This window comes from Bidens hawaiensis, unplaced genomic scaffold (genome assembly GCF_021521415.1).
Source record: "Bidens hawaiensis isolate Kalapana, Puna unplaced genomic scaffold, B.hawaiensis_p1.1 tig00027297_1, whole genome shotgun sequence".
In the NCBI taxonomy this organism is placed as follows: Eukaryota; Viridiplantae; Streptophyta; class Magnoliopsida; order Asterales; family Asteraceae; genus Bidens; species Bidens hawaiensis.
Window position 1 is genome coordinate 91,103 of NW_027494405.1, and position 11,589 is coordinate 102,691.

The 11,589-nt window shown below is 35.4% G+C and overlaps 2 protein-coding genes across 2 annotated transcripts; one reads left to right on the forward strand and one right to left on the reverse strand.

The window, feature by feature from the left end:
- Window positions 1-2,133: 2,133 nt before the first annotated feature.
- On the reverse strand, window positions 2,134-7,591 carry LOC143575097 (ubiquitin-conjugating enzyme E2 variant 1D-like). The gene is made up of 4 exons (XM_077059548.1): window positions 7,546-7,591; window positions 5,192-5,331; window positions 4,078-4,203; window positions 2,134-2,477 (listed from the first exon to the last, which is right to left on the reverse strand). The coding sequence occupies exons 1-4, from the start codon at window positions 7,577-7,579 to the stop codon at window positions 2,361-2,363; spliced, it is 417 nt and encodes a 138-aa protein (XP_076915663.1). The 5' UTR covers window positions 7,580-7,591; the 3' UTR covers window positions 2,134-2,360.
- A 168-nt stretch (window positions 7,592-7,759) lies between these two features.
- On the forward strand, window positions 7,760-9,105 carry LOC143575092 (uncharacterized). The gene is made up of 3 exons (XM_077059545.1): window positions 7,760-7,901; window positions 7,953-8,199; window positions 9,036-9,105. The coding sequence occupies exons 1-3, from the start codon at window positions 7,760-7,762 to the stop codon at window positions 9,103-9,105; spliced, it is 459 nt and encodes a 152-aa protein (XP_076915660.1).
- The last annotated feature ends 2,484 nt before the right edge of the window (window positions 9,106-11,589 follow it).

Sequence of the window (11,589 nt, forward strand, 5' to 3'; positions counted from 1 at the left end):
CCCAACCTCCCATTCCTTCATACTAAACACTACCTAAGTGTTTTTTAACGGGTATCCATTAAGACAAAAATAGTTGAAAGATCGAACTGTTGATAGTGATTTTTAAATGTGAGATTATTATCGACCAATACACAAAAGACAAGATTATTTATTTCCAATTTGCGTATGACTAATGATTGTGATAATAACCTACACTTCTATTTAATTTAGCAAGCATGTATTTGTTTTTAAAGGGATTTTTACATATTTCTCCTTCCTAAACCTTTGAAATTACATATTTCCCTAAAATACAAGTTTTTAATGCACAATGTACAATGTTTTTTAAGCATGGTTTTAGGAAATATGTAATTTCAAAGTTTAGGAAGAAGAAATATGTAAATGCCCCTTTTTAAACAAGTTCATAATGTTTCATATACCCAAACTAGATTATTAAATATTTTTGAGTTAAGTGTTATTTTCATACCTGTGGTTTGCTCAAATACGCAACTTTAGTATCGTTTTTGAATTTACTGCAGTTGGATACCTCATGTTTTAAAAACATGCAGTTTTAGTATTTTTTTTAACCCCGTCTATTTTATTCGTTAAGTCGGGGTAAATTGGTAATTTTCTTTATTCCTTTATATCAAATATCTCCACCGTCTCCGGTTGCGTGAATCCTCAAATATGACCCCTCCACGGCTCCACCTCGTCGTAACCCTACCCCCATCGTCAGCTCCACCTGCGATTAATCCTCACCGGCAGAAACTGTCACCACCACGCTATGCTAGATGACACAAAGAAGACTCTTATGCACCCTCCACGGTTCCACCTCCCATACAACTTCTCCCCCAAATTATACAAACAGACAAATCCGTACCGGTTACCGATTCAGCTGCTAATTCGACGACGATTGAAGATGCTAATTTGCCAGAGAGTAAGAAAATATGCAGAAACCGTCTCGCAATGCCGGTGGTGCACTTGCAGTTCCGTATTTGATGTGTAAATTGATTAATTTGGTGTTTAAACTTTTCTGTTCTGTACACATCCTTTTGTATCAAAAGTAGTTGTTTTGACCCAATAGTGCTTCAGTGTATGCAGCATGGGATACATAAATTCATTCTGTGTGTTGTATTGTGATAATGTGCTTAAATTGATGTAGATGCATTGCCATGGTTATGTTATAGTATCATGTGCATTAACATTTGGGTTTGAAGGATCGATGTGTGTGGGAGGGTTAGAGATGAAGATATAAAGGGGGAATTTGATTACAGGAAAATAGAAAATAAATAAAGAAAATTATCAATTTACCCCTGACTTAATGGATAAAATAGATAGGGTTAAGAAAAAAAAAATACTAAAATTGCATGTTTATGAAACATGAGGTATCCAACTGCAATAAATTCAAAAACGGTACTAAAGTTGCGTATTTAAGCAAATCACATGTATAAAAATGACACTCGACTCAATATTTTTAATTGAAAAATGAGCAAGTATAACACATAATATTTGAGAATTATAAGGGGTGACCAAAGTTGCTACATTAGTCAAAGCATCTCTAAACGACGTGTTGTAAAATCATATCTAAAAGACCTGTTTTGAACTTTTTAGAAGAGAGGGATGATGTGAAGAGAGATGTATGATGAATGTTCTTGCATATGAACCCCAGAAAACAGGTTGTGTGAGGAGAAGATACAGGATGCATGCTTTTAAGGCGTCTTGGGCAGGTGCTTAGGTGGCCACATTTTTTAGACCTATCATTGTGGGTGCTCTTCGAAAGCATGCAAAAAAACCCATCTAATATGCCTTGCAACAATGTTTTAAAAGCTGAACAATAAGATAGGAATCAGGTGTTTCGGCCAATTCAGCTACAAACTAATATACCAAGTACAACAAATTAACGATACGATCTAATGAAAACCATTTAAACCCTCAATGCTAACCTCTATCATATGTTGGAGGATCAGTTTTAGACGGCATTGGTCTGCCAATTTAACCGGTGCGGTTATCAAAACATTGACTTATCGCTTGACCTAAAAATAGATTAATTGGGGAATTAATAAAAAAAAAACACCAAATAAAAGGTTTTAGTAAAGCCAATGAAACATGCACCTAGAGCCAAATCTAGCAAATTAACATGTCAAAACGATACACATATCAAACACTCAACACAAACAAAGATCATTCCCATTAATCAAACAACATTAAGATGAGAAAACATGACAAGGGTTCTTTGTTTTTTGAGGAAACATCATCCACTACATTTTGTTGACTTCCATTGACCATTAATCATTTGAAAAATGTGCACCAGATATCATATGACCATAATGTTTTTGTTTAGTCAATAATTCCTTCAACCGCTAAAAGAAAGTACCTTCCGGTGGTTAAACAAGCTTACGGTTATGAGGAGCCGCCATCTCTTTCTTCAACTGTATGAGTATGTCTTCCATTGTGTATTCCCTCTGCCAGTTTGCCAAAATCCCAAACTTCTTGGCTTCCACCTACAACATAAACCAATTAATCCACAGAATCGAACCCAAACGACTGAATCATACAAAAAAACGTATGATTTGCTTTGTATTTACTGAAAACCGAATTTCACGGTTCAGTTACGCTTTGTATTTTCTGAAAACTGAAAAAGAAAATCGAACCACACAAAAAATCGATGGTTCGGTCCTGAATTTACTAAAAACGAATTTTCCTGTTCGGTTTTGGTTTTGTATTATCTGAAACCAAATAAACAAAAAAAAACATTGAATTTATGTATAATTTAATATTTGAATGTTAAATAGTTTATTATAAGTTTACAAATGGTATAGCCCAAAATATTTAGACATAGATATGAAACATTTAATTAATCATCTACTAACAAAAACTTTTAGACCAGAATTCATTATTTTTGGGGGTTTTTTTTTGGCGTAAAATTTCAAGCTGAAATGGCAAATTGGAAAAACCGAACGGGAACCCATCGGGAAAATCGAAAACTGAAAAAACTGAAACCAAACGGTTTGTAAAAGTTCAAAAACTGAACTTTTGGTTTTTGGTTTAGTTCCCCAAAACCGACCCATGCACAAACTCAACTCATGTTAATAATATCAACCTTGACCCAAACACACTTATAATCGTGTTAACATAAACACGAGCGTTTAACCCATTTATCTAAACAAGTCTAATGGGTTGACCGATTGGCTGCTAGCAATAAAGTTGCACACTCTAATCGGGTTAGTAGGTTAAAATCATAGTTATCAAATGCGCTAGGCGCACAAGGCGCGGAAAAAAAGCGAGGGATTGAGAAAAATAAAGCGCTTTAAAAAATAATAAAAATTTCATATTATGTATAAGAAAAATAATACTATTCTTCAAATACAATAAACAAAATCTATTATGTAACAATTAATATCATCTAATTAGTACCAAAAGTTTTGAGATAGTTATTCCTTCCGAAATTTATCATTTTTCTTAAACTACACCTTTAAAATTTATTTTTAAATTTTAAATAATAAAACGGGTTACTGTAAAGCAAATTAAATTATAAGGAACATGAGCAGCAGAAATCATATGCAGATTAATCAAGGAATACAAGAAAGATGATTAAAAAAATATACTTTCACTAATCTTGTAGTCTTGTGTGAATTGTAGAAACCAAAAAATCGATGACTATACAGAAAGATAGGAGTTAATCAAGTAAATCCAATTATTTTTTAAAAAATTCTTATCAATTAGTCAAGTGATAAATCAAAAAAATCAAAATAAGTCAAAAAGAAAAATAAAAAAAATCAAAATTCCAGATTTGGTTCCTAAATAAACACCTTCACCATGGAAAGTCGGTGAAGTAGCGCATCGCCCAAAATCGACCAGGTCCAGGCGGCCGCTTTTAATAACTTATAATAAATGAGTTTAACAGATCATAAACGGCTTGACAGGTCAACGTGTTTAAGAAAAAGGGTTAAACAAGTCTAAACAAACACGACCTGTTTTTATTAAACAGTTTAATATGACAACCCGAAACTTGATTATGTTCATGTTTAGAAAATTGCCACCCATATACCAATGTTACAGAGTCAACACTTTAACTTATAAACAAGGTCAAAGAGTGCATACCTCTCCAGTTTCATCGTTGACACAAGTCATGTTGACCCGGGAATGAAACCAAACAGTAGGAGGCTTCTCAGGGTAGTCTTTGTCACAAAATAGCTTCAATTGGTAAATCCTTCCTTCATGTACAGACTGAAAACACCACACAATAAACAAAATGTATTTAGAGGGTGTTTGGATGTAACTTCTAAATGTGACTGGTAATATATAACCAGAATAACTTAAATCAACTGCAATTAAAGCAGCTATAGATTTTACTGTTTCGGTTGTTTGGCAAATGATTATCTGAATCGGTTATTAATATGTTTATCCAAATATCAAAAATTCATTATTACAACTTGAATTCACATTAATTAAATTTCTTTTTCCATAATTTATAATAATAGAAATGGTAACTTGTGTAACAATACTTAAGGGCATTATTAGGGACAAAGAGTTTGTAATGTTTTTAAGAAACATAATGCAATCATTAGCCAAACATATTTGAATGGAGCTTGTTTGTGTTTGGTTGTTTAACTTTAGTTGAGCAAACGATCAAACACAACCAGTTAAGTGAACAAGGTTTTCTTGTTCTTTCATTAAGAAAATGAACAAGTTCGTTTTCGTTTATGCTCGTTCGTTAACAGTGCAGACGAACTGTTCACAAACATTACTAAACATAGATGTGGACAACAACTGTTGTGCTTAAAAGTTATCAAACTAGACTACATTGTAACGAGCTAAAAAAGTTAGATGAATATATTAAGAAATGTAAGCGAACGAGCTTAAACAAACATAAACTAACGAACGAACCAGACACAGACACGTGCTCATGTCCATTGTTTTACTAAACGAGCAAAAGTTTCTACTCATGTTCGATCGTTTATTAAATAAACAAATATAAACGAATTTCCCGCTAAACGGTTCACCAAGCTTCGGTCCGTTTACAGTCCTAATATATGCCACAAGGCCCAAAACTAAAATCACGTATATCCTGATTCTGCAATCAGGTTATTATTATGAAACAAAAGGATTATGTTTTGATCGATTTTATTAAAAGTAAAAGCTCAGTTTATAATATATATATATATATATATATATATATATATATATATATATATATATATATAATTGAGTTTACATTATGAGGACCGATGATGGTGCCGGTCCACGAACGCATATAAATGTCATCTCCATCGTCAATCCCGTAACTCACGGTACCATCTCCGATACCCTTTTCTACACGCTCGAGTTCCTCCAGCAATCTGAAATTTCTAGGCACTACAACAAAACAAAAATAAACAAATAAATAAATTTGAGTATTATCATTGAAGCAGGTTTTAAAAAGCGTGAATGTTTATAATTCAACGTATATTCTTGCCACTTCTACATATACACCAGAACTAACACGAAAAATATAGCAAAACAAATGCACACACATTGATAATTTAAAGTTGGACTAACCTTTCTTATCTCTATATACAATAATAAAAAGTATAACATGCCTTCCTTATCTTTATGTAAAAACATAAAAAGCATGGCCTACCTTTCATCTCTATGTATAACCATATATGATATATTTTCACCTTTCTTTATATCTATAGCCTCTTAAGTATTAAAAGGCGCTCTGAGAAGTTTTGGTATCAAAAGCCAAAGGCAGAGGCGCTTGGTGTAAAAAATATTACTAATAACTTATTAGAACATAACATTTTAACCTGTTAACTTTAAAACGCAAAAACAAATAAAATATTAAAATGAATACAAATAGCCTCTAGGTACAACCAAAACTGCGCCTAAGGCACAAGCCACATCGCTTTTGACCACCTAAGGCGCACACAGTCCAAAAAGCAAACTTGAGGCGTGCGAGGTGCACTGAATACAGCCTGAGGCGCAGGTGAGACACGCCTTTTGTACACTGGGTGTTTTTATGGATCAGAATGTTGTAAAGCTGGCTTTCTAGGCTGTACATGTATGTTATTTAAATATCAAATCATATATAAGGCTTAATTATAGCTAAAATTTAGGGTAGGAGATACTAAAAACCTATGAGAAACATAAAAAACTTATATAAAACGTTGTGCCTGGCTGCCCGCATATAAAAATCAGTGCACTTTTGGGCTTCCGTTTTAGACCATGTCTCTTATCTGCGTTTCTCGCTTTTTAAAACCAATGTTAAAAAAGAATTCCAGATATTCTAGCCTTCTCCATGGACCTTCAAACTTGATATGTACCCTCCAATTTTTGACTCAATTAAAACCCAAGAATCTAATACAAAGAATATACAAGATTACAAGTATCCAAACAGTCCCCGAAATATCAACATCGTTGAAGATTTGAAGTTGATAATAGGACCTTATCCAAATCTACTAATAAACGTGTTATACACCCAAATAACATGTAAAAGAAATAATATCCATTTGCATAAAAAGCTTACATTCCTAGACATTAAAGTTCTTAACATATGCAGCATGTCAACATATGCAGCATGGCAATTGGGTACCTGTTAAATACACGATAAGACCTGTTAAGCAAAAAAGTTGCGGTATGTGATTTTTTAATTTTCTTAAATAATTGAAATTAGTAGGCTAGACTCCATTATATTCCCTTATTGGTACATGAAACTTAAAACTGTCTTATAGTCATGACATATAAAGTAGTTAAACAAGTCGTATTCATGTTTTATACTTTTGTTTTGCGCGTCACTTCATACCTGTTAAACCTGTTAAGACACGAATTGCCAGCCCTACAGCATGATAAATGAAAGACGTGCATTGAACACAATCTTTAAAATAGTTTTCTATAAATACGCAGCGCGATAAATGATACACGTGCATGAAACCTTGAGTCCACAATTAACGAGCGTAAGAGCAAAGTATCATTTTTCAACTTCTAAAATATCTCACACTAAGACCAGAAGCTATGGCTAACTGATAGTAAATGTTCAATGAGAAAAATCACACTGAACAACAAAGGATTCGGATCCAGTGGCAAAGCTTGGACGAAAACACCGGGGCGCCCCGACTGAATACATATAAAAAATTCATAAACCGGGGTGTCTGGGCTCAAAATTTTTGAACGAAAACGCATAAATATACACTACTGAGGAAAAAACAGGGGTGGTCGGCCCACAATACAAGCTTAGCCCTTGTTCGAATCATAACTCACAGATCCCAATTTTCTTGTAGGTTCGGCCTCAATGGGAAAATAACACGTGTGTCGGCTAGGGCATAAGGGGCATGATGACTTGACGCTTATCACCGGCAGTCTGTTGAGTTGAGGGTTCCATAACAATTAACCTAATTCTGAGAATTAAACTAAACCCTAGAGCTAGAGGTGATGAAACAATTAAAGTTAATCTGCAAACAGAAACATGTATGTATATATATAATCCATAAAAAACACATAGTGTAATTGTGGAGCAAATGAATTAGCGTGAATTGGATCGAAACCCTAAAAGACGTGAATAAGCGTGGGTTTTGGAATAAGAAAACTGACCGACAACAGTGGATCCACCTGAGCCAAGCGTCATCGGTTCACAATTCCAAGATCCAAGAGACCAAGCAAAGAGAAACAACAACAGCAGAAATTAATTAATACCAAAATTTTTATCCTTTATTTTTATTTATTTATTTATTCTTATTCCTTTTACTTTTAGAGTGGTTTTTTTTCCTATGATTATAGCGTTACATGGGTCGATTAATTATTACCAATGGAGTTAGCTGGATTTGATGTTATTTTAGGGATGGACTGGTTAGCCGCCAACCAAGCCCGAATACTATGTAACAAAAAGGCTATTGAAGTTTTAACTCCAAATAAGAAAATGATGAGAATAGCTGGCGATAAAGATTCTGGTAAGATAGGAATCATTTCAAAAATAAAAGTTAGTCTTTGTTTGGAAAAAGGTTGCTTAGCATTCATGGCTTATGTAACCAAGGAACCCGAGCCTAAGAAACTAGAAGAGGTCCCAATTGTCGCTGAATTCAAGGATGTATTTCTTGATGAGTTGCCTGGAATTCCGCCCGATCGAGAAGTTGAGTTTAGAATTGACTTAGTTCCGGGAACAGCTCCGATTGCTAAATCACCTTACCGATTAGCACCAACTGAAATGAAAGAGCTGAAGAAGCAATTAGATGAGTTATTGGAGAAGGGGTTTATACGACCAAGTTCTTTACTGTGGGGAGCACCAATATTGTTTGTTAAGAAGAAAGATGGATCAATGAGGATGTGTATCGATTACCGTGAGTTGAATAAAGTTACAATCAACAATCGATATCCACTCCCAAGAATAGATGATCTCTTCGACCAGCTACAAGGGGCTAGTTGTTTTTCCAAGATTGATCTAAGATCCGGGTATCATCAATTGAAAGTTCAAGAAGAAGACATATCCAAGACAGCATTCAGGACCCGATACGGACATTATGAGTTCACTGTTATGCCTTTTGGACTCACTAATGCTCCGGCAGCTTTTATGGATATGATGAATCGAATCTACAAACCTTACTTGGATAAGTTTGTTATTGTTTTTATTGATGACATTCTTATCTATTCCAAGACGAAAGAAGAACACCAAGCTCAATTGAAAACCATACTCGAAACATTAAGGAAAGAGAAGCTTTATGCCAAAATTTCGAAATGTGAATTCTGGTTAACCGAAGTACAGTTTCTTGGACATATTGTTAATGAGAAAGGTATTCAAGTAGATCCGGCAAAGATTGAAGCTATTACCAAATGGGAGAAACCCAAGACTCCGACTCAAGTAAAAAGTTTTCTGGGGTTAGCAGGTTATTATAGAAGGTTTATCCAGAATTTTTCAAGGATAGCGGTTCCATTAACTTCACTTACTCAAAAGTCTGTGAAATTTGAATGGGGACCGAAGCAAGAAGAGGCATTTGAAACTCTTAAACAGAAACTAACAAATGCACCTGTCTTAGCCTTGCCTGAAGGACAAGATAACTTCATTGTATATTGTGATGCTTCACATATAGGAATGGGATGTGTTTTGATGCAAGGGAAGAAGCTAATTGCTTATGCTTCACGACAGTTAAAAGTTCATGAAAAGAATTACACTACACATGATCTTGAACTTGGAGCTATAATTTTCGCGTTGAAATTATGGCGACATTATTTATATGGTGTAAAATTTACCGTTTATACAGATCACAAAAGTCTGAAGCACATATTTGACCAGAAAGAATTGAACATGAGACAGAGGCGATGGATGGAGACGTTGAACGATTATGATTGTGAGATAGTTTATCATGAAGGTAAAGCTAATATGGTAGCTGATGCTTTAAGTAGAAAAGAGCACGAAAAGCCAAAAAGAGTATGAGCTTTGAGGTTAGAACTCAAAATTGATCTATTAACTGAAATCAAGGAAGCTCAGAAGTTGGCACTAGAAGAAAATAACATAAAGGCTGAAAAAGAAAATGGAACAATAGATCAATTAGTTAAGGGTGACGATGATATACTCAGATTAAGGAAAAGAATCTGGGTACCAATGGTAGGGAGCTTTCGGGAGAAGATATTGGAAGAAGCTCACAAATCTAAGTATATGATGCATCCGGGAAGCGATAAGATGTATCGTAATCTCAAGGGTGAGTATTGGTGGATCGGAATGAAGAAAGATATTGCCTTGTATGTGGCTAAGTGTTTGACATGTTCAAAGGTTAAAGCCGAGCATCAAAAGCCTATGGGATTGTTAACCCAACCTGAGATTCCGATTTGGAAATGGGATATGATAACCATGGACTTTATTATGAAACTACCAAAAACCAATTGCCAAAACGATGCAATTTGGGTTATCGTTGACCGATTGAATCAGTCAGCTTATTTCATTCCAATTCAAGAAACATATAGCATGGATAAATTGGCGCAACTATATGTGGAAAACATTGTATCATTGTATGGTGTGCCGTTGTCAATCATATCCGATAGAGATAGTCGTTTCACTTCTAACTTCTGGAAAAGTTTTCAAAAGGCAATGGGTACGCGTTTAAATTTGAGTACTGCTTATCTCCCACAGACAGATGGACAGAGTGAGAGAACAATTCAAACATTGGAAGATATGCTTCGCGCTTTTATTATAGATCTAGGTGGAAGATGGGATACTCACCTAGCATTGATGGAATTCTTGTATAACAATAGCTATCACACAAGCATACAAATAGCTCCATATGAAGCACTATACAGACGGAAATGTAGAACACCTGTATGTTGGTCTGAAATTGGTGATAATCAGATATCAGGTCCCAAGATTGTTCAAAGAACAACTGACCAAGTAATACAAATCCGAGAAAGATTGAAAGCAGCACGTGACAGATAGAAAAGTTATGCTGATGTAAGACGAAAATCATTAGAGTTCAAAGAAGGAGACAAAGTGTTGCTCAAAGTATCACATTGGATAGGTGTGGTTCGTTTTGTAAAGAAAGGAAAGTTAAATCCGCGTTTTGTTGGACCATTCAAAATTGTTGAAAGAATAGGTCCTGTAGCTTATCGACTTGAGTTACCCGAAGAAATGCAAGGAATCCATGACGTATTTCACGTATCGAATCTATGAAAATGTTTAGCTGATGAAACACTTGCTATGCCTCTAAAAGATGTACAAGTGAATGAGAAACTCAAGTTTGTAGAGGAACCGATACAGATTGAAGATAGGCAAACCAAGTTTTTAAAGCGCAAGAGGTTGAAATTGGTAAAAGTAAGATGGAATTCCCAACGTGGTCCGGAATTTACTTGGGAACTTGAGTCCGAGATGAAACGAAAATATCCACATCTGTTTACATAAATCTCGAGGATGAGATTTTTCTAAAGGTGGGGAGGATGTAACACCGTGAAAATACCATATCTAGTTTTGGGCCAAAAATGTCAATATTAGAAGTTAAAGGACTAAAAATGCTAGTTCTGAAAGTTAAAGGACTGAAAATGAAAAATTTGGGTTTTTAGACTCATCGCGCTACGCGATGGTCTCCTGTTAAACCTCGTCGCGCTACGCGGCAGAGCATCACACAATTCAAGAAAAGGGGGGCGCCGCGCTACGCGACGGCCAAACCTAACTGGTCCATCGCGCTACGCGATGACCAGGTTAAGTAACCCGAGACACGTGGCCAACCACGTGTCAACACATGGCAGCCTCTGGTAAATTGCGGCGTCGCGCTACGCGGCGGTCCCTGGGAAAGGGTCATCGCGCTACGCGACGGCCTGGAAACTCAAGTATAAAAGGGGCAGCTACGGGTTTAGCCCATTCCATCACCATTTCACACTCATTTCACACACTTAACCTAGGTAATCGTGCCAAGGGTGTTCTAGGGCGTCGAGAGATGTTTTCGTGAAGAAACAAGGTGTCGTTACACTGTTTAACGAGCTGCTGATCTTGTAACAAAGTACAAGCTGAATTGCTGTTGATTTCTTAAGTTCTTAAGTTCCGTCAAGCCGATTATGGTAGGAATAAGGTTAAGTTACTTTACTAGTTACTTTAAATATCTAGTTACAACTTAGTTAAGAGTATAGTCGTTAAACTGTTAATATTTTCCAAGTAATGTT

What these genes read in the sequence shown, in the direction of transcription:
- LOC143575097 (XM_077059548.1), bottom strand. Translation starts at nt 7,579, where the DNA reads ATGACGCTTGGCTCAGGTGGATCCACTGTTGTCG. An exon ending in AGGTGGATCCACTGTTGTCG is followed by an intron (nt 5,332 to 7,545) that starts GTCAGTTTTCTT and finishes GTTTTGTTGTAG; the next exon opens with TGCCTAGAAATTTCAGATTG. An exon ending in TCAACGATGAAACTGGAGAG is followed by an intron (nt 2,478 to 4,077) that starts GTATGCACTCTT and finishes TTTATGTTGTAG; the next exon opens with GTGGAAGCCAAGAAGTTTGG.
- LOC143575092 (XM_077059545.1), top strand. Translation starts at nt 7,760, where the DNA reads ATGGAGTTAGCTGGATTTGATGTTATTTTAGGGATGGACTGGTTAGCC. An exon ending in AGCTGGCGATAAAGATTCTG is followed by an intron (nt 7,902 to 7,952) that starts GTAAGATAGGAA and finishes GTTTGGAAAAAG; the next exon opens with GTTGCTTAGCATTCATGGCT. An exon ending in GATGAGTTATTGGAGAAGGG is followed by an intron (nt 8,200 to 9,035) that starts GTTTATACGACC and finishes CTTCACATATAG; the next exon opens with GAATGGGATGTGTTTTGATG.